The 22,359-nt window shown below is 33.0% G+C and overlaps 5 protein-coding genes across 10 annotated transcripts; 3 read left to right on the top strand and 2 right to left on the bottom strand.

Annotated features, from left to right (window-relative positions):
• The first annotated feature begins 526 nt into the window (after nucleotides 1–526).
• LOC145967288 (calcium and integrin-binding protein 1) lies at nucleotides 527–2,444 on the top strand. 3 transcript variants are annotated; one of them, XM_083092031.1, is made up of 6 exons: nucleotides 527–611; nucleotides 774–955; nucleotides 1,091–1,125; nucleotides 1,308–1,555; nucleotides 1,653–1,851; nucleotides 1,923–2,444. In XM_083092031.1, exons 2-6 carry the CDS (start codon nucleotides 905–907, stop codon nucleotides 1,942–1,944), a joined length of 555 nt encoding a protein of 184 aa, XP_082948157.1. In that variant the 5' UTR covers nucleotides 527–611; nucleotides 774–904; the 3' UTR covers nucleotides 1,945–2,444. The 3 variants fall into 3 exon arrangements, with proteins under 3 accessions (XP_082948157.1, XP_082948159.1, XP_082948158.1); XM_083092033.1 differs by having other exon boundaries at nucleotides 556–611; nucleotides 805–955; XM_083092032.1 differs by lacking the exon at nucleotides 527–611 and adding an exon at nucleotides 685–703 and having other exon boundaries at nucleotides 805–955.
• Nucleotides 2,445–2,672: 228 nt separating this feature from the next.
• Nucleotides 2,673–3,931, bottom strand: LOC145967289 (oligosaccharyltransferase complex subunit ostc-B). Its single transcript, XM_083092034.1, has 4 exons — nucleotides 3,648–3,931; nucleotides 3,250–3,323; nucleotides 2,961–3,178; nucleotides 2,673–2,872 (listed from the first exon to the last, which is right to left on the bottom strand). Exons 1-4 carry the CDS (start codon nucleotides 3,784–3,786, stop codon nucleotides 2,854–2,856), a joined length of 450 nt encoding a protein of 149 aa, XP_082948160.1. The 5' UTR covers nucleotides 3,787–3,931; the 3' UTR covers nucleotides 2,673–2,853.
• Nucleotides 3,932–4,196: 265 nt separating this feature from the next.
• On the top strand, nucleotides 4,197–6,769 carry Hmg-2 (High mobility group protein 2). Its single transcript, XM_083092030.1, has 8 exons — nucleotides 4,197–4,564; nucleotides 4,817–4,907; nucleotides 4,986–5,157; nucleotides 5,232–5,346; nucleotides 5,421–5,582; nucleotides 5,658–5,739; nucleotides 5,867–6,082; nucleotides 6,172–6,769. Exons 2-8 carry the CDS (start codon nucleotides 4,820–4,822, stop codon nucleotides 6,306–6,308), a joined length of 972 nt encoding a protein of 323 aa, XP_082948156.1. The 5' UTR covers nucleotides 4,197–4,564; nucleotides 4,817–4,819; the 3' UTR covers nucleotides 6,309–6,769.
• Nucleotides 6,459–13,102, bottom strand: LOC145967283 (protein MMS22-like). 4 transcript variants are annotated; one of them, XM_083092022.1, is made up of 21 exons: nucleotides 12,591–13,102; nucleotides 11,821–12,032; nucleotides 11,459–11,681; nucleotides 11,195–11,332; nucleotides 10,969–11,122; nucleotides 10,703–10,888; nucleotides 10,506–10,628; nucleotides 10,236–10,439; nucleotides 9,915–10,162; nucleotides 9,732–9,832; nucleotides 9,490–9,662; nucleotides 9,251–9,409; nucleotides 8,927–9,170; nucleotides 8,570–8,798; nucleotides 8,397–8,493; nucleotides 8,119–8,313; nucleotides 7,868–8,041; nucleotides 7,428–7,790; nucleotides 7,152–7,354; nucleotides 6,899–7,087; nucleotides 6,459–6,817 (listed from the first exon to the last, which is right to left on the bottom strand). In XM_083092022.1, the coding sequence occupies exons 3-21, from the start codon at nucleotides 11,671–11,673 to the stop codon at nucleotides 6,763–6,765; spliced, it is 3,450 nt and encodes a 1,149-aa protein (XP_082948148.1). In that variant the 5' UTR covers nucleotides 11,674–11,681; nucleotides 11,821–12,032; nucleotides 12,591–13,102; the 3' UTR covers nucleotides 6,459–6,762. The 4 variants fall into 4 exon arrangements, with proteins under 4 accessions (XP_082948148.1, XP_082948149.1, XP_082948147.1 ...); XM_083092023.1 differs by lacking the exon at nucleotides 12,591–13,102 and having other exon boundaries at nucleotides 8,570–8,594; nucleotides 8,715–8,798; nucleotides 11,821–12,263; XM_083092021.1 differs by lacking the exon at nucleotides 12,591–13,102 and having other exon boundaries at nucleotides 11,821–12,260.
• On the top strand, nucleotides 11,973–21,193 carry LOC145967284 (uncharacterized). The gene is made up of 18 exons (XM_083092025.1): nucleotides 11,973–12,048; nucleotides 12,663–13,091; nucleotides 13,739–13,863; nucleotides 13,978–14,238; nucleotides 14,380–14,572; nucleotides 14,664–14,853; nucleotides 14,936–15,182; nucleotides 15,278–15,392; nucleotides 15,474–15,563; nucleotides 15,703–15,917; nucleotides 15,996–16,236; nucleotides 16,312–16,476; nucleotides 16,547–16,908; nucleotides 16,993–17,147; nucleotides 17,242–17,514; nucleotides 17,605–17,849; nucleotides 17,934–18,063; nucleotides 18,150–21,193. Exons 2-18 carry the CDS (start codon nucleotides 13,044–13,046, stop codon nucleotides 18,263–18,265), a joined length of 3,171 nt encoding a protein of 1,056 aa, XP_082948151.1. The 5' UTR covers nucleotides 11,973–12,048; nucleotides 12,663–13,043; the 3' UTR covers nucleotides 18,266–21,193.
• Nucleotides 21,194–22,359: the final 1,166 nt, after the last annotated feature.

Genomic DNA, 22,359 nt, shown 5'->3' with positions numbered 1-22,359 from the left:
ATTATATAGGTACAATGAATCCAGTTACACGAATTACTTGAAAGTTATATTTTTTAATATTGACTTGTGATTGAATTTATCTTAAGATCTACCAACAAATACACTGCGTTAACCTACCATTTAAACTGGTCGTAATAAACATCTTTAAAAATCTTGCTAATTTTTTCTGTCGCCATTGTTTGTCTTTTGTCGCAAGACTCGTTCCAAATTGTTTGAAGTTGTTCGAATTCTTTGGTTTCCAGCAAAAACTGTAGCAGTTTCTGCTTTTACCGCTTCACTAATGTGCGTCCACGTGCGTTTGTTCGTTTCTTCGCACTTTAATTTTTTTCTCCCTCCTTTTTCTCTCTCTCTCTTCGTCCGATGTCTGAATATTCGAAGTACAGGGTTGCGTTCTAAAATTTATTTCTTGAAGTAAGATAGCATTTAATCGACCAATCAGGACAGAGAAATTTTTGTTTCTTTAGTTCTGATTGGTCAATTGAACGCTATTCTACTCCAAGGAGTAAATTTTAGAACGCTACCCAGGAAGTGTAAATAGGCAGAGAGCTAACGTCATCTGTCTAAGGTTTAACTGACATCACGCTGATCAATAAGAATAGCGTACTTTAAAAGTATGTATGTCAATATTCTATTGTGATTGTAAGAGCGATTTTTAATGTTCACTCAATGATCATGAAATAATTAATCAATCGAGAAATTAAGCGTAATGTCAATTTAGAAAAAATATTAAATTTTCATTATTTGATATTTTTTTCTCATGATTATTTTGACAGGTGTCATACGAATTATACACACATATTTCAGACATTAATCATCAGTGTGTAATGCTGATTAATGATGATCGAATTTCATGATAAAGATAATTGAAACGCCTATGGTTGACATTGTGTAAAGGTGTGTAAGGATGGGTGCAGGAAAAAGTCAGTTTACTGAAGAGGAATTGCAAGACTATCAAGTAATTCTTTTCTATTTTAATCATCTTTTCTTTTATTGACAATTATATTTTGCACAATTCTTTATTTTTTTTAAATGTATATAATTGAATAAAAACTCTACTTTTATATTATTAACTCTACTTATTTATTAACAGGATTTAACATACTTTACAAAAAAGGAAGTCTTATAGTGAGTATACTATCAATGTGTGAAGTTTGACCAACATTGCACTGAAGTTTTTATTTTTTGTTTATTTAAATGAACACTATGTTTATTATAAGCATGTATTTCTTGTATATATATTATTAATTATTGTATATTTAATTGAAAAATTATATATAATAAAATTATATTTTCTTTCCTTGTCACAGTGCGCATCAGAAATTTAAAGCACTTGCACCGGAAAAAGTTGGACATAATAGAAATGCAAAGCTTCCAATGTCTAAAATTTTGCAATATCCTGAGTTGAGAGTAAATCCTTTTGGAGATAGAATCTGTAAAGTCTTCAGTTCTAGTCAAGATGGTGATTGTACCTTTGAAGATTTCCTAGACATGATGTCTGTATTCAGTGATGCTGCTCCAAAAGCTGTGAAAGCTGAACATGCATTTAGGATATTCGGTAAGTCTGATATTTCTAGTCGGCTGTTCAGTTTTATTTGCAACGTAAGTAAAATTGTATCTTTATTGACTTTATTAACAATGTTTCATTTGTGTAGATTTTGATGGTGATGATATGCTTGGTGTGGGAGATCTGAGGCAAGTGATAGATAGATTGACTGCGCCTCAAAGATTGAATGATAATGACATGCAGCAACTTCTCCAATATATTCTCGACGAAGCTGATTTAGATGATGATGGTGCTTTAAGTTTTGCAGAATTTGAACATATTATCGAGAAAAGTAGCGATTTCTCAAAGTAAGATTTATTATTATTAAATCATATAATTTCAATCTCAATTTGCCAATGATATTAACATTTTTTTACAGGAGTTTTCGTATTCGTTTATAAAAATATGATTAACAAGTATCATTAACAAAATATTTTAATTAGTAAAAGACTGAATATTGATTAATAATAATTGTGACAATGTAGACATAGGCCTAATGCATACTACAGGACAAAAAACTGACCTAATATTTGTAGAATGTGCCAAGGCTCTACAATTAGGCCTAAACCAAATAATATTAACAATTTTTTAATTTTTTATTGAGCTTATTTATTTAATACTATGTAGCAATAGGAACAAACATATATATTATACAAAATGTCTAATTAAAACTGTCATACATTATATAATGCTCTTATTAATATACATATAAGGCTGTAGAGAATCAAGAGAAACCAAATCTCTTGACCAATAAATGATCTTCACAAAATTTGTTTTTTTTTTTAAATATCTTAATAAACAAAAGAACATAATTAAATTAACATTATGAAGATACTGTATCAATTTAAATGTGTTGCTCTGATTAGAAAATTTATTTTTTTTATACTGAGATATGAATTTCTAGAGGTATTTATATATATTTAAAAAATATATATCTTGTATTTAAAGGTATTCACAAACTTAATTTTACATTGTGTATATATATATATATATATATACACACACACACACACACACAAACATTGTAAAATTAAGTTTGTGAATACCTTTAAATACAAGATATATATTTTTTAAATATAAATATCTCTTTTATATATTTAAAAGAGAGTTATAATGTCTCTTATTCTATATTATTGAATTATTGTAATAATTAATTATAATATTAAAATTATTTTTTGTTTTACTTATTACACTTTATTACAAAAATCTCCAATCAATAATTGTTACAATATTTTGTATATTGTAATGATATCTCATATACGATATAAAAATGGTATTCACAATATTCATGGAATTTATATAACTTATATTTAAGATTGTAGGTACCCACTGTAAATACACAAAGAAGAATTATTACTTACTTAACAATTTATATAAATGTTTCAAAATATATAAATGTATAAATATGATATCTTACGGAAGTTTCATTTTCATGAATATCCAGCATGCAACAAATGACACAAGTATACTGAGAAATCCAACACATATTAAAAGAACTCTATTAAGTTTCGGTGTCGATGGACCATGAGTTTGATCCAATATGATAAAGCCCAAACCTCCCATTGTAAATAAGAAACTGGAAGCTAAGCCTTCCATGATATATTGTCCATTTACACGATATGGCATAAATGCTACCTGTATGGATCACATTGATTTATAAGGTTAGAGAAACATAATTATTGAAAATAAAAATTCATTCAACTTACAGGTCTTGTATGCCCATGTTCATCTGTTGTCGAGCCTACACTGGGTGGTTCAACAATTACATCATATATGATTCCTACAAAACATATGTTCAACAATATTAAACAAATTTTATTAAGGTCCATATTCTGAATCCTCTTTTATTGATAAAAGTGCCTTTAAAAGTGGCTTATAAGCCTTCTGATTGGCTGTAAGCCACTTTTAGAGGCACTTTTATCGATAAAAGAGGATTCAGAATATGGACCTAAGTGTTATTAAGAAAATTATTAATACACAACAAATTTTTTAACATTTTATCGATATATATGAAAATATTTTTAAATTATAGGATTTGAATAATAAAGAATAAACTGTATAAAAAGTGACTTTTTTCGAAAATCAAAACATTTAAATAGCTAACCTCCTGTTACCAAGAAGTATGACAGAAGAATGAAGGAGAAGACTATCATAGCACTAGGTTTCACGAACCAGGACGGTTTCTTTAATTTTAAATTAGGCACTTCCAGGATTAAGAATGGTAATCGGTAAATGTACTCCATTCTGTTGCAATAAAATCTAAAAACTATACGATGGAAAAATAAAAGATCTTCATAAATCTACCGACACCGTTGACGTCTCCTTCCAACTGGTCACACACAATACACGTGTGTCAAATGATATTTTGAGCTGAACTGTACACGCACCGGCAATTGACCGGCAAGCTCCGTCTTTCATTGGTTGGCATCGAGAGAGAAGGAGAGAGAGAAAGTTTTCAATACATATTTAGAAAATCATTGTAAAGAATTTTATAGGAATGTAAGTAATTCGGAATTCTATGCTAATCTCAATTTACATATCTCTTTCTTTCGTATAAATCTATCAATTTAATCGCAATTTGTCACTTTAAAATCTCGTTTGCGTGATTTTATTGGTCGACTGACGTTTCAACATGAGAAACTGGCTTTAGTATTTTTGTAAACCGCGTATCTGTTGTATATTTTCGGAGCCCATCTTATATTTCGACTGTCATTAGTGCAAATATATTTGGCTGTAATTATTCCACAGTGAGAAAAATAAACCCGCTCTCTCTGATACGAAGAACATAAAAAAAAAACCACTAACTCAATATCGTAAAAAAAGCGTAATAAGCCAAAGAACGGATATCAATTAACGAACACCTAACCTAATCTAACCTAACCCTTTTGGTTATCCTTTTTTTTCCATAGAAAAGTGCAATTTGGCATGATTTTAATTGATAACGAACATAGTACAACATCATCTTTATTGTTAATGAGATACTAATTAATTCTACAACTTCGTAGTGCATCATCGGAAAAGGTTAATATACATGATTTGCCACTTAATATATTATTTTTCAGCAGTTTTCCAATGAATGATACATGTCATATTTTTAATTTAAGAAGACTCCATCGATAATATTTATTATATAATTTTGCACAAATATAGGTATAAGTTTTTTTATATATTGAGGGATATGTAAAAAATTTGATTTGTACTTTGGAAATATATGATAGATATTGTTTAAGATAGTTTATATTATCAAATCATACAAAAAATATTGTATTGTAGAAAATGAGTGAGACTCCAACAAATGATGTACCTGAAAGCAATGGTGCAATGGAGCAGTCTGCTTACAATGGTGAGGCAGAAGAACATGCTGGTAAGTATGATTTGCATAATTTAACTTGTGTCTTATAATAGCAATGAATAATTTTTTGCATCCCCTTTGTTTTGTTAGCTAAGTCTCCAGGAAGTACGGAAGAGAAAGCACCAGATTCGGTATGTGATAATGGTATAAAAAGGAATGCCATTCCCACTGGCAATAGTAATGCACCAAATAGAACAAAAAAACGCAAGAAGACTCCAAGAGATGCTACAGCGCCGAAACAACCTTTGAGTGGTTATTTCCTGTAATGATTAAACCTGAAAAAATATCTAGACTATATATTAAGTTTTTCTGTTTTTAATGGAATACGATGCATAGGTTTTTAAATGACCGGAGAGAGAAGGTTCGAAGCGAAAATCCGAGTTTAACGTTCACAGAGATTACAAAGCTTCTGGCTTCAGAGTGGAGTAAATTACCAGGTGATCAGAAACAGGTTTGTATTTTGTTATCTCTTTTAATGTATGTATCTGCATAATATTCTAATAAAATGATAACATTTGCATGTAGCAATATTTGGATGCAGCTGAGCAAGATAAGGAGCGCTATAATCGCGAATTTAGCAACTACAAGCAAACAGAAGCATACCGGCTCTTCAATGAAAAACAATCAGAAAGACAAAATGAAAATAAGAAGGAAAGAAATGGCACTGACATAAACGTCGAGCAAAATGTATGATAGTATTGTTACATTATATTCAAGATAATTTTTAGTGCAAAGAAGAATGCTAATAGAAATTTTGTTTAGGATGTCCAGCAAGATAAGGACAATGATTTCACAGGCTTTGACATCCCTATTTTTACAGAAGAATTTTTGGATCATAATAAAGGTAAAATATACATATTGTTGACATAAATATATGGTTAATGTATTTTACTTGGAAATATATTTTATTTTTATTTTACTATATTTTAATAATAGAATTAATAAAAATATTCATTTATAAAAATGTATAGCCTGTGAAGCTGAATTGAGACAATTGCGGAAAGCTACATCCGATTACGAATCTCAGAATGCAGTTCTCCAGCGACATATCGACAGTCTGCATGCTGCTGTGAATCGCTTGGAATCCGAAACTAATCAACAACGAACGAACAATCAAGCTTTACAGCGCAATTTAGATTCTCTTCGTTCTCAATTGGCAGGTTGCTTCGCTACCATACCGCTTCCAGGCAAGTTTCTTCAGGGTAAAATTCAAGCGACGATTTTATTTAAAAATTCAAATTTTATTTATATAATTATTTTGTTTTCGCACATACAGGCACGCATGATGGTGCTACATTACAAAATATCGACAGTTACTTCGAAAGGCTGGAATCGTTATTGAGTGGTAATGTCGAACAAAGTCTACGTAATGCTGTACGCAATGCCGTGTCTCGCCTAGAGTTAATTGGATGACAATCGCCTCCGGGTAATACACCATTAAAACATCATCGTTCGAGGCATTCACATCGGAAGTAGTGAAAAAAAGTTTGTTTTCGATGATGTATAAATTCCACTTTTTTCTACCTCATGGTAGGATCAATATGATTACCAATTATTTAATGAATGATTACATGTATATCGCAGCTGATTATTATTTCTATAGTATATGTGACAATAATTTACACTTTATTTTACTATATTTATATCTTGATGTAAATCTTATTTTAAGTATGATATATAATGATATATATAATTTAAAGTTTTCTGTTTCATATCTTGATAAAGTCATTTGATGCAAGTGACTTATGCGTTTTTGTATACTAAAAAGATTGGATCTGTTAGGTTCAGATTCCAATTAATGTGTAAATTTAAAGGATTTAAATTGTCATTATTTAGAGATTTAGCACTTATTAATAAATTTTTGTAATCATGAATTATCGTCCATATCCAACATATGTTTTTTTAGTTGATTCCATTTGAATCTAAAATTATAATAATTTTTTTATCCCTATCATGCATAAAAATTATCATATTATAGTTTAGAAACTTATCATTATTCTAACCTCAAGGATGCTGCATTAGGTCGACGAAACTGTTCGGCATGCAGAATAATAGTTTCAATTTGCGGGAGCAAATTGATTATAATACCTTTTTTTATTGACAGTATAGATCGCATGAACTCAAATGTAAATTGTGTGTTTTGTGTTAAATATTTTTGTACTGCAGCAGAAATGGCATTTTGGAATTTTTCTCTGAAAATATGAAGATTAATTATAAAGATGATTCAATATTTAATATATTTCGAGATTTGTTTACCTCATAAATTTATCCTCCTCATAGTAAGGATTGTTAATTACATCATTAATAAAGTCAATTGTATGCAGCTTATGTGGATGATGATCTTGAATCTTCATATAACACCCAAAAATGTTTGGAGAACAAATTTGGATAATATATTCTACAATATATTTAGGATATTTTCTTCCTTCTTTAAGCAATGTTTTTATAAGCCACGTTATCTGTGTGTGTGAATGAATAATAAATATATTTGCAACTACACTATTGATATTATATAAAAATATCTTTGCATACCAAATTGGAGTGTTTGTGCATGATATTGTCAGATGATATATTGTAAAAATTCGACATGAGCGTTTCGAAAATCGAACGCAGAAATTCGGATTTTGCTTCCTTAAAGCATTTTAACAACGTATCAGCAACTTTAAAACTGCAACCACTATTAATTTCAGTTATCAAAATTGGCAAATATTGATCAAAGATATCTCTAATCATTGCTTGTAATAATATGTCACCCTTGATGTTTAATTTTTCCAGACCAAGTATTATCATTGAGAATATTTTTTTTCCCAATTGTTTTATATATGAATGCATAGAATTCTCAGGTACTAAGATAGTTTTATTGATAAGCGTTCTTAACATATCGTTTGGTTGATTCTGTAAAAAAGATTTTTTTAAAAGTATGTAATCTGATAATTACTAAGATGAATCTTAGTAATTATCAGATTATATACTTTAGTATACAGCATTGGAGAAATGCAGAGGATCAATGTTCCGAGGCACCTATAAATCCAAAATGCAAGTTCTGAATCTTTTGTTTCCTCTGTTATAGGTAATAAAGCCCATTTCTCTATATTTTTGAAGTATATCTTACATTTTGCATTATATTGAAATTTTTCCTGTATAGACTTAGAAATGTTTCAATTGTATTAATTTGTTTCTGATTAGAGATATTGATATATATTATATCCATAAAAATAAATACCTTTAGAGCATTCTGCTTCTTCATGCATGATATTATAAATATCAAAATAGGTTCATCGCTGTTTTTAAACTCGTATAGATCGTAATCCGACACGAATATTTCTTTGATGTCACTGAGGTCAGCAATGTAATTATGCAGAATCTTTATTTCTTCTTTGTCTGTACCATAACCAATGATAGAACATTTTATCCAAGCCTATAACACACACATATATTTTATTCATTAATTGCTATACAATATGTATATAAAAATAAACATATATAAACATATATACAAACTTGGATAAGAATAATATCAAAATTTGGAATTTCTTTCTTTAAATTTTGTACAGCTTGTCCATTCTCAAGAATAGATATTAAATAATGTTGGGTAATTCTTAAAAAAAAAAGATTATTGTATTTTTTGATACATATATATCTTAGATACTAATTTTCATATAAACTATTTTTACCTTATATCTTTCAAAAATATTGATGCTGCAAAATGTTGAAATAAAGATATAGCTGAGTGCTTATATTTTTTAGCAGTAGCTGGCTCTCTAACTGCTTCTAATGTAAATGTGACAGCTAGTTTGGAAATAATTTTATAATTCTCACCAGTAAGGATGGGATCAAAAACAAGTTGGCGAATTCTACAAGCAACAAAACACCATAGTGCATCTAACATTTTCCTGACACCATCTATAAGCAAGCTTTAGTAAGTGTTCATATATTTATATCCTTTCTCTCTCCCAAATTATAAAATATATCTGGAGTAAAAAATTTCAATAATGTTTTATTTAAAATAAAAATAATACAGACATACCAACCTGAATTGTTACAAGAAACCTGCAAAATGATACATTTGTCAAAAACATTGGCGAGCATTTCCAATAAAAATCCGATCCTATTCTTTGGACATTCCAAGAGATAACGATCGATCCAACCACCAATGAAATGGTGCTCTCCTAAATCTATTTTGTCATTGTTGGATAAAATCGTATTTAAAACGTCAACAAAACTGGTCATCATAGAACGAGATGTTTCATCTTTTCGACAACTTATTAAATTGATCTAAAATCCAGAAAAGATATCTCTTTTATTAAAATTATATAATCTATATATGTACAAATATTGTAGAAATTGGAGCATACTGTTTCTGTAAAGTGATCAGCTATAGAAGCAAGAGATAATCGTCTTTCATTAAACAACAAGAGACACACTAGTTTCCCTTTCCAGATTAAATTGCACTTTTTATTGTATTCGTCGTTTAATTCATGTGTAGATGGTAAAAAATCTAGCATCGTTCTACACTAAAAAAATAAGTATTAATATAGATATTGTTAATAATGTTTATCTATCTGATAACAATTGCATACATATTTTAGCTTACAACATTTGTAACATCTGCAGTAATTGCTAAAGTAGTAAATAAAGATATAAAATTGTAGAGGCCATTCTCAGACAACTCTGCAACTTTGTTTTTTGAAAATTTTGTGTATACACGCCCCTTAAATTGATTCCAATATTTTGGATCTGTTTTGCCATATTTTTTTAAAAATGTGCCTGTGAAAGAGAGCGAGTAATTTTTCAATTGTACAATCAATGTGCGGTTCAAATTCCAATTAAACTCACCTACTAAATATAAGAATATGCTATAGCTAGATTCCTTAGAATGTTCAAATTTTCCACAAATTCTGTCATTAATTTGCTTCAGAATATCTGCAGTGGTTTTCCTATAAAAAAATTCTGCAATTATATATTTAATTATACAGTTGTAATTATAAATTTATGTACAAGTCATTTCTATACATATACTTTTCAAGGGACAATGCCCAGGGCCCAGAAGTCTGTAATAAGAATGATTGGTTCAATCTCTTATGAAAACAATCCCAAAGAAAAGATATAATTGGGACTCGTGGTTGCCACCAATTAATAATAAGATCATATAGCAATAATATTATGATTTTAAGTTCAGTATCAAATTCGTCTCTTTCACCATCCTTTCCACCTTTACACACATACGTTTTTAGAATCTTTTCAACTTGTTCACAATTAGATCTAATCTGTAAATAATGATATATATACTTTTTTTTCTTTTGTGACAGTCAATCTTTATTAGTGTGAGTTATATATTACCCTTGGTGAATTATATTGCAAATGTATACCATCTGTACTATATCCATATAACAAAGACAAGTGATGTATTATCCAGATACAAAATAGTTCAGGATTCTTACAATCTGGTAGAAAAGACTCCATGCTTCCATGCCAAGATATTATTTGGGACCGATCTTTATTTAATATTCTATTAATACAACTATTTACATGATCCCAAAATGTCTAAAATTATTTAATTACAATATAAAAACATGTATATTCACAAAATTATGTATTAAGATAGCTCACCTTAATTTTCATCCTTTCTTCTAAGCTATCAATAAATATTTGCAGCATAAGCCATAATTCTCGTGTACATGTGCAGCAATATGGTGTATGTTGTGTAAGATTCATAGTCCAGTTTAAGGGTAACTAAAAGAAAAAAAAACGTTAGATATATTAATATTATTATAAAAATGATTCTAATTCATAATTATTGTTATTACCCTTTCAAATACTTTTAGAGCAAAGTGCATAAGATCATTGATAACCATTTCAGTAGTATTCTCAAATTCTTCTAGCAATGTATATGTTTGATATTGATACCACATAGTCCTTGAATATATCAATGTAATAAAAAACCATCTTAACTCTATATGCATATGGTACAGGTGAAATTCTATTTGATTACACTGAGATATAAATAACTATATTAGTTTTGTATAACTTATTGTTTTTGCTTATTTAGAAAGATAACAAATATGTTAATTACCTTATTGCCTATGTTAGAAGCAGCACAGTGCAGAATTGAATCTGGCATATCGTGGAGTGTGTTAAAAAAGCGCTTTATGGATATAAACAAAGTGTCTACATCTTTGTTTATTTCAGGCATTATTGTTTCTAACATACTAAAATCCCATTTTATGCTGCAATATCAAATGTAAATGAGTTATTTATTACAATTTCAAATATTGCAGAAATAAAAATTTACCATTTACCTGTTCATATATGAACGGACATATAAAATAAATTCACAAATCATTTTTCTAATAGAAAGGTAATTTACACTATCATTATTGCATAATCTAGATATTGTGGCTGGCTTTTCAATTCTGTTCAATATTTTCAATTGCATTCTGCAACATAAAAAGACATGTGTTACTTATATACATCTAATATAAAATTATTACAATTTTAATAGCTTTAGATAAATACAATGAAGAGATAGTAAAAATAGTTTTTACTGAAAAATATATACTTACTCCATGCAATCAGTAAAGTGTCCAAGATTCATCACAGCCACAGCTCCAGGCATGACACAATCAAAAAGCCTTATTTCTGTATGGGCAAAAGGACAGTCTGTTTCTGGAAAAAGCACATTGTCTACTTCATTGTGACGCAACAAACCACCTCTGTTCAACTGCCAATCATTGACATTCACTTTGCCGCTGCAGTCGAAGATAACATCGAAATCCATCTGTAAAACTTTTATCAGATGATTTATTAGTAGTTATTATTATACATGCAACATTACATGGTTTATTATATATACATTACATGGTTATTATACAGTGTTATATTGTACTAATATATATCATAATAAATAATGAAACTTGCCACATACTTGTAATGAAAGCTTGCGTCTTAATCGTTTCAATGATATAGATTGCATTTAGGCGACCTGGATTTTTTTATTTTTACAACACTTTGTCCAGCATCCATCACCCAGCTTCTTTCAGGAGCAGACGATTTTCATCAAACTTTCTTTCATTTTGGCGGTATTTTCAGTTGGCGCTGATTCGCGTGAGTGAATCATGGCGGCAGAATCAGATGTGACTGATAAAGATTAGCGGTAAAATATTCACAATTCCATTGATATATTCCGTTATTTTTCTTAAAAATATATCTTCAATATTTATTATTTTTGTAGAATTAAATTCTGTTACTTGTAAAATTATAATAAAGTGAAATCAATCATGAAAACGCTTTTATGAAATGAGAATATTTTTTTTTCCAAGAAAATTTGTTTTATTTTTCTTTTTTTTGAGAGATAATCACAAATACACGTTTAAAAATGATATAATATTTAATAGTATTATGTAAAATTGTAAAATTAATATCTAATTTAAAAGACTATAACACAATTTTTTAATGTGCCGTTTTTTATGTATATTTTCTCTGCTCTTTACAGTTATTTAATAATATTTTGTAATAATTATATTTTATCTTACTAAATGCTGAAATATTGGATCATGTTCGAACATTTATTTATTGCCGTTCTGTTTAAAAATTCCAATAATAATTTTAAAATAGAGATCTAAAAGATTCACCGCAATTTTAAATAAATAAATTTGATAATGCTGAAAGAGTCAATCACATGATGCCTTCTTATACTTTGGTATTTTTATACATTTTTCATATAATTTCATCATTATCATAATATCATTTTTCGTTTCTCTCTTCAAGCTCCCGAGATCGCGCGAACTCGTCGCCGTTGTTTACAAGCTTGTTGGGAGTCGGGAGCCGAAGATGGCGACGGAAGCGAGGAGCGCATCAAAGAGATAGCCCAACCACGTGCGCGTAATAAATAACACAACGATAAAATGCGCTCCCGGCGCGTCGCTCGTCGTTGAACTCATCCAGGAATGAGATCGAGTTGTGAGACTCTCGTGCTCGATCCTGACACACTGAATAACGATCGCCGAGAGCCGCGAGAGTCATTCCGGAGCACGAAGATCCGATGACTCACTTAGTCGGTGTCGCTTGTCTTTGTAATCAGGTGACGATGCTGTCATAGAAAAGGAAACGATTATAAAACGAAGGAGAAGAGTTCGAAGACACGCCAACATGAATCTTGACCAGCAAGAATCTGTCTTCAAGGATTTTCACGATGAGGTATGTCGCGTTTCATTAAATCAAAACAATGAGATCTCACACGAGCGTTCGCTTAGGTTAGAGTGTTTTATGTCAAATTTGTACACTTTGTAAATGTTAATCGGGATACTTTCTGTCATTTTATATATTTTGTCTTTTTCGTTCTGAAGTTTGAATATATATATCTATAAATTTTACCATAAATTTATTTTAATATATATAAATTACAATTTATTTAAAAAAAAGAGAGAAAGTTGTATAAAAATGCAGCTAAAATAAACAGACTCACATATTGTTCTTACTCTTTCTCCCAAGTTATATTTATTATATATATTGTATTTTTTTTCTTAAATTAACAAATATCTTTTACAAAGTGCTTTGATTAGAATTATTTAATACCTTTAACTTTAATCTCTTTAAAATATATTTCCTCAATTCTAAAATATATTTGCTTTCTCTCTATCTTTTATATATATATATATATATATATAAAAGATAGAGAGAGAGAAAGCAAATATATTTTAGAATTGAGGAAATATATTTTAAAGAGATTAAAGTTAAAGGTATTAAATAATTCTAATCAAAGCACTTTATATATATATATAATGATATTTAATTATATACATATAAATCTACAAAATAACTTTTTTAATTCTATATTTTTGCAGTCTCCTTTATTACGGGCCATATTCCGAGGGCATGTGGAAGCAGTTCGTGTATTGCTATCGCAACAAGAAGATGTCAATTGGCAAGACAAGGAGCAACGTTCCCTCTTACATGCAGCAGCATATAGGTTATTATCTCAATCAGTAAAATCACTATGTTAAAATCACTATGAAATCTTTTGATGGTTATTATATATATGATTTCAACTCTTTAAAATGTTTGTTATATTTATATATTGCAGGGGAGATACTGCTATTGTAGAACTTCTCTTGTTAAATGGTGCAGCAGCTAATAGTAAGGATAAGAAATGGTTAACTCCTTTGCACAGAGCTTGTTGTTTGGGCAATTATAATGTGGTGGATATTTTATTAAGATATAAAGCAGACGCGGACGCCCGAGATCGTAGTTGGCAGACGCCTCTTCACGTAGCAGCGGCAAATAATGCTGTACAATGCGTAGAACTTTTAATACCGCACTTATTAAATATTAATGTCACTGATAGGTATGTACCTTGTATTATTTATCGCATATAATTTTATAGAACGTAGTATAATGAGTATAATAATAAAGTACAATGCATTAATTACTTGTGATAAATGCATATAAATTACTATATCATTATTATTATATCATTAATCTACAGAGGTGGAAGAACATGTCTTCATCATGCGGCATATAACGGGCATCTTGAAATGGTCGAATACCTGATGCAGTTTGACTGTGTAATAAATGCTTCTGACAAGAAAGACCGGAGAGCTCTACATTTTGCAGCATATCAAGGTCACAACGAGATTGTAAAAGCATTAATAGACAAAGGTGCCGATGTGGATGTTAAAGTACGTACGAAACTCATTCTTGTAAAGGGGGAGAAATGGTATACATTATATATTATATAATGTTGTACATATGTTGTATTTGTATGTTAAGGATCGAGATTTATATACCCCGTTACATGCAGCAGCCGCTTCTGGCAATGTAGAATGCGTGCATATTTTAATCAACGCTGGCGCGGATATCGAGGCCAAGAACGTGTACGGAAACACTCCACTACATATCGCGTGTTTGAATGGATGTCCCCTCGTAATCAAGGCACTCATGGCTAACCACGTAAATTTAGGTGAGTCATCTACGACGGGATTTTTGAGGATACCAAATCATTCTGATATGACCGAAAATAACTGTTTTACTGTTATATGCAGAGGCCGTAAATTATCGCGGACAAACCGCGATGCACATCGCCGCCACCAGTGTACATGGTGTTCAATGTTTCAAGATGCTTATACGCGAAGGATTGAAAGTAAACGTTCAATCGGAAGACGGTCGCACGCCATTACATATGACCGCGATTCACGGGAGATTTACGCGATCAAAAATGCTGCTCGATGCAGGAGCTTTTCCGGATGCGAGAGATAAGAACGGAAATACAGCTTTACATATCGCTGCCTGGTAAATCATATGGAAAACATATATATTAATCTTTTCTTCAGGTCACACCATTAGCGTCACATAAGATGTATATATAAGAATGGAACAAATTACAGGTTCGGTTTCGAATGTCTGGTAACATCTTTAATGGAAAGCGCCGCATCTCCGGCTACACGCAATGCTCAGCAACGAACGCCTTTGCATCTGAGTTGCCTCGGCGGACATATAGAAGTGAGTAATAATGTTCACGATATAATCTACGTTATATTTTTTCCGATTCAATATCTGAATTGTTTTTATCATATTCGATAGGTCTGTAGAAAACTACTGCAACTCGATAGCAGGCGAATCGACGCGCGAGACATTGGTGGCAGAACAGCTTTGCATTTGACGGCATTTAAGGTAATAAGCGCGCGCGCCCGTTACATCTATTTTTTTTGGAATAATGATACTATTGCACTTAATATCTTCTTTTTATTTGAAAGCATTATTTGTACCATACCACACACGGGAGAATACAAATTGCGAACGTTCCGAATAGGGTTCCGTAGATTGCTTGGATTTGCTGTTATCTAGCGGTGCCAACTTCCGTCTCGTCGATAACGACAATCGATTGGCTCTTCACCACGCCGCGAGTCAAGGACACTATCCGTGCGTCTTCACTTTGGTCGGCTTCGGGAGCGACTCGAACGCTCAAGATGTGAACGGTGCCACGCCGTTGCATCTTGCCGCAGCAGCGTCAAATTCGAACGCCCAGTCAGTAATTCTTCATTTCTCACCATGACTCTTTACTTCTCGCATTATCTGAGTATACGATTTATTGTAATTCCTTAGATCCTACAAGTGCGTGCAGTATTTGCTGCAGCATCGAGCGAATCCGCATTTACGCGACAAACGAGGTTTCACCGCGATCCACTACGCGGTGGCGGGCGGCAATCAAGCGGCACTGGAGGCACTATTGAACGCGCCATCACCGGGAAGTGTAACCGCTTCTTCGCTCAACTCAAGTTCTACAACCGGAACCGCCGGACAGGAACCGCCATCTCTGCCTGCGCTCACTCCGATTCATCTCGCGGTACAGATAAAATTGGAATTTACAACAACAAAATACGAAGCTTCGCATATACTTGATTTAAAATGTGTGTTACAGGCTTATCACGGTCACGACGAAATCTTACAACTGCTTCTACCTCTGTTTCCCGATACAAACATCAAGGAAGACAGCGGGAAAACGCCATTAGATTTAGCCGCTTACAAAGGACATAAACAGTGCGTCGAACTTTTGTTACGATTCGGCGCTTCAGTGTCAGTGCAGGTAAGAATTTAAATTTTCTGCTCGAAAAATACGTTGCGCGCGTTTCTGTTAATGTGCATCGTATTTCCAGGATTCTGTTACGAAACGTACGCCCATACATTGCGCTGCTGCGGCAGGTCACACCGATTGCCTGACTCTTCTCCTGCAAAATGCGGACGATCCCAATGTGGTGAATCGTTACGATTCCAAGCTACGAACGCCCCTGACTCTGGCTGTAGCGAATAATCATCCGGAATGTGCGATGTTATTACTGAGACACAAGGCTGATTGCAATTTGCCAGATGTCAACAAGCACACACCGTTGTTTCGGGCGGTGATTAATGAGCGAGATAATCAGCTAGTTACTGATTTGCTGTTGAAACACGGCGCACGAGTGGCTGTGCAAGATGCAAATGGTAAAACGCCGTTACACTTGGCAGCAGCTTGCGGCAGGTTGGAGAAATTACATTCGTACGAAATATTTCCACTACATTTTTACAGAATGGACTGTCTTATATTCCAAATATTTATTTCTAGATTATATGCTTTAGCAGCGCTCGTTCAAGCCGATCCAACTGCGGCTGCTTTGAAGGATGATCAGGGGTGCACGGTGCTCCACTGGGCCTGTTATAACGGCAACTCCAATTGCGTCGAGTATCTTTTGAATCATAACGTGTACGATTCCTTGGAAGGTGAGCGGTTTCTCTGTTGTGGCTAAATTATAAAAATCATTTAACATAACAAGCACAACATTCTAATATTGGATACTTTTTGAATTATTTATAGACAATCTATTCTCCGCGGTACATTGCGCCGTGTATCAGGGATCCGCGCATTGCTTAGATTTGCTAATCAACAAATTTGGCGGACAAGCGGTTGTCGCTCCAAAAGATTCGTCATGCGGCTTGTTGCACGTCGCAGCTAGTGCCGGATCCGTTGAATGCGCGCGACTAATTCTGAATTCGGTCGGACCGGAACTAGCAGGACTCGAAACGACCGATTACTTCGGACGGACGCCGCTTCTTTGCGCAGCTGTCAATGGACAATGCAACGCCATTGGTAATTGCCGATTGCACTTTTTTCAATGAAGTTATGTTTACATACACTTTTATTTTCATATTAATAAAAGTTGCATCTTGATTCGAATAGAATTGCTGCTCGAATGGAAGGCCAATGTACGCGCTGTCGATTCCAGTAAGAATACGGCGTTACATTTGGCATGTCAGAGAAGGCACTCCGCCGCGGCATCGTTGCTTCTAAACTGGATCGAGTCGCTCGGCGGTCCCGACATCGACAAAAACATATCGCAACAACAACGAGTGACTATTATCAACATGACCAACAAACAGCAAAGAACGCCGTTGCATCTGGCGGCGAGAAATGGCCTCGTAGCAGTAAGCTAAATTTGCATTGAAATATATAAATGTAATAAACGTAATATATTAGATTTTTTGTGAGAAATACATTATTTTGTCTAGATTACTCGTCGATTATTGCAACTAGGCGCGAGCGTCGTGGCCGTCGATGCTGTAGGACTTACGCCCGCGTTAGCTTGCGCCCCGAATCCGGCAGTGGCAGAGTGTCTAGCTACTATTCTCGCCGCTCATGGTACTTGTAATATTTTTGTGTTCTTTACATTGTTTGTTTAAATATTCGAATGATATAAAATCGCAATTTTTTTCCCGATCACACAGGTCAAAACGGACAAACCACGCAATACTCGCCATCTCTTCAGCAAACATCGGAAGTGTATCTGAATGATCGAAATGGCGTAGATTCGCAACACAGTTCCGACTCGGAATTTTACTGACAGCGAGCGTCGACATGCTCGGATCGCCCTGCGTTCCAAGCGAATCTGAACATGGAATCGATCATACGGAAATACCGCGACCGCTAGATTAATCTGGACTAGCTGTTGGCTTTTATCCATTCTAGTATAATTAAGATCTCTAACTCGAACGAGTGCGTGAAAAATTATTAAAAAGTCGACAAATCTCTCATGACTAGCCACTGTAAGTAGCAATCGTGACAATACCTATGTCTGTAACTCGATAGAGTTATTAACCAACTGCCAAGAGGGGTACGGATGCGTTTATAAATATATAACTAAAGTATAATAATATCTGATAGACATGCTATACATGAGTTGTAATGTTCAAAATTATCCAGCTTTCTATTTGCAATGCTTAAAAGTGCACTAAGACAAAATTATTTTATATTACGTGACACGACATTTTATATAAAGACTAAGTATTATTATAATTTTGTTTTAAAAAAAAGTCTATCGCATATATAAAAAGTCTATCACATATATAAAAATAGAAAACGATGCATTTTTAAAAAAATGTTTCCGGTTCGTATAACGATATCCATGTACGATTAGCAGTAGAATGATTGATATTTTAATTTCAATCGTGTACTATTTTTATTCCAAAAATAATCTTACAAGCTAATACTATTACGAAGCGGATTTTTAATTGGGACGAGTACAAGTTTTGCAATTAGCGCTCAGCTGTATTCCTCTTGGACATTTTCGCGGTATTCACACATATACATATTGAGATTTATTCATTTTTTAACTTTAACAAAAAAGCAAAGAAATATCGGGATTACGTGGAAAATATATTTTTTCTTTTTTTAAATATATATGTATGTATCTTATATATATATATGTATTTTACATATATTGAAAATGCAAAGATATTATAATTTCGCCGCGTATGTGCATCCTGTGCAGTTTCCATCTATAGCTTATAACTTCTAAATTAGTATAATGCACATAATAAATCTTCTCTATATATTTCAAACGTTTCCGCAAAATTTTTCAAATGATATCGGTAATGTATCATAATAGAAAGCATAATAGAATTCTCTCACGATCGATTTATCACGATTGGACCATGGAGAATAATAATAATGATAATAATCGCTAATGAACATGAATAATAACAAATAATAATAGCTACTAATGAATATAAGTAATAATAAATAATAATAATTATGTTAAGTAGGTCTTCGAATGCATTTATAGATTCAAAAGCGGTAGAACAGCGGCATATCGTTAATTTTGCGATCGAATAGATGTAACAAATCAAAAGCGCAATTTGCCCTTTATGGCAAGCAATTAGATGTCAATGCAAATATCGGCGTATATATAGATAATGCTCAATCAATTGCATTTACTAATCTATAGGTTCGCTCCTAATTATTTAGACAGACGTCTTCCATTTTCAGAGCAGTATTTTCAATTGAAAATATCGGCGCATAATCTGCGCTATAACATTAACTGTATTTAATTTACATTTACATAAGATCTTTTTCGTTGAATGATCACATTTACTTTTTCGCGTATTTTTAGACTTGGACATTTAATATTTAGAGATTACGTGTATTCACGAAGATTTTGTGATTTGATTTGGTTTGCCGTACAAAAAAAGTACGTAGAATTACAAATTCTAGTAAGGAAAAATGCCGAAAGTATGAATATTTAATTATATCAACGTCCCATTGTAAATATATCGAAGCGAATCGCGAATTTATCTCTCTTTCTCTGGGAGGATTTTGCATACGAATAAAATAAGATGACTCGACAAGAGAGGAAGAGGAACGAGTATCTAAGCTATTTTCTTAGACATTTGTAGTAAAGCCTAAACTGCCTGATTGTAATTGTACGTCGAATGAGAAAGTAGAGTTTGTAAGTAAAAGAGATATGTAGTGAAATTGAATTGGAATATGTTGGAATCAGTGCTTAATTTTTAAGTGTGTTTCGTGTGTATTCTTCGTATTTTTTGTATTAATATATTGCCATAGCAATGTCACAAATCACACAACTCATACCTGCATTTTATACAAAAAATCATGATTTATTTAAAATCTGCTTAAGAGGGGGGAGGGGAATCTTACATTTAATTTTACATTATCAATACGCGAAAATGAATGAAAAATAAAATTACTCGAATATTATAATTTCCATGGAAATAAGTGTTATTCGTTTATGTGTGATGATGTGATATGTGTGATCAAAATATTATGATGAAAGTTTAACGCGCAACAATTTTTTTTTATTATAATTGTACTTATATACAAATTTTCCCATAATTTTTGCATTTAATAGATTATAAGCGTGAGATCTTTAGACGAGGGTATATATTGACAATTTTTAAAAAAGGCTAATGTGATCAATATATATCAAAGAAAATCAAAAAATTTATCGCGCGAAAACGATATATACGGGCAGCTTTATTGTACACATATTGATTTTAATTATATATAGTACAATAAAATTGCAATATATATATATATATCGTCTTCGAGCGATAAATATACGATTTTTTACATGTATATATTGCTTAAGCATAATAATATTAATGTAATTGATGAAATTGTTGATACATTGAAAAATCGCGATCTCCGATTTGTACATGATTTTGTATTTGTGACTGTTGTATAAAACAGGAAAGCGAGAAAAAAGGAGCTGAATACATCACGCGTTATCGCTCTCTCAGAGACATGCGAAACTTCATCGCTGTCATGTGCATATATATATATACATATATATAAAATTATTTTTTCTATATGCCCTTCTCTCTCGCATATATGATAGGTTTTGCAAAATGTGTAATATCGTACATTACATAAAAATTATATCATAGGAATTTAAGGGATTCCACACCGCGGATATCATGCATTTGTATCGCGAACATTTATAATCAATATACGTCATTGCGTTTTATTTTCACACGTGACTCACAATGATTTACCCGATTCACTCCGAATCATCCCTTTCGGAATCTTTAATTCGATATTGTGAATTGAATAAAAATTTATTTCAAGAATATATATCTCGCAGTTTTTCAAATTACCAAATATAGAAATTAAAAATTGATTTTTAAAGTAGATTAAATCCGTGAAAAAAGAGTCGAGACAAGAGAGTCGAATGATTATATCCGTTCGACATTCCATCAAGGCGCGAAAGAGAAAAGTGAACGTCTACGCCGGGAAAGAGTCGAAACTGACGGCTTGTTATCAGGCGAGGATATCGAGCGAGAGGCCTTCAACCGCCGCGATGAGCCCCAATCCCCAATCCTTGTCCTCGGTGCCCGGTTCTCGGTAATCGGTCGCGCGAAAGGGTCGAATAGTCTCGACCGGCGCTGTCCGAGGAACGGAATTCCTCTAACTTTGGACCGGTAACGGAAAGGGTCGAATTTCGTGTTTTGCGATCAAAGGAGCAGAAACGCCGAGGAGCCGCGTCGGCGAGCGTCTGTCTCGGTTCGGTCTCGAAACGACGGAAATTCACGAGAAATGACGACCGGCTATCAGGAGAGCACGCGCGCGAACAGCTGATTGTCATGGCGCGCGCCACGAGACCGAAGAAATTACTCGTGCCTCGCGACCGGGACAGCAGGAACCGACGCGGAATTACGCGCGGCTCGTCGATGGAAACGACGGAAATTCCCGAGAATTAACGAACGGGTATCAAGGCAGCACACGCACGAGTAGAGGGATGGCGGGCCGGCCGGTCCCGAAACGACGGAAATTCACAAGTTTCGACGATCGAGCGTCAGGGAGGCATATGAGCGAGCTGGTGACGCGGCCGCTCGGTCGTAACGACGGAAATTCACGAGGTTCGACGAACGGGTATCCGAAGAGCACGCGAGCGAGTAGATGGTCAGGTGATACAATTGGCGATTGTATTCGCCGCAGTATGCAACGGAGAATGAAAAGGCACGGAAATTCGTGTGCCGGTAATAGAATACTATGATTTTGTAGGAGGTGAACTATGCGCGGTGACAGCGCGACAAGGATGTGTGGGATGGCGTCTGATGAATATCTCATGTATAAATTAGTTAATTTTTAAAGATCGGCTGTCGGCAACGCGCATTGGTATTAGGCAAACATGTTTGG

The sequence above is a fragment of the Camponotus vicinus genome, unplaced genomic scaffold (genome assembly GCF_025532165.1).
Source record: "Camponotus vicinus isolate PSW18456_S1 unplaced genomic scaffold, iyCamVici1.0 SCAF_2, whole genome shotgun sequence".
NCBI lineage: Eukaryota > Metazoa > Arthropoda > Insecta > Hymenoptera > Formicidae > Camponotus > Camponotus vicinus.
The sequence above is the reverse complement of the archived record's forward strand: the minus strand, read 5'-3'. Positions and strand labels throughout refer to the sequence as shown.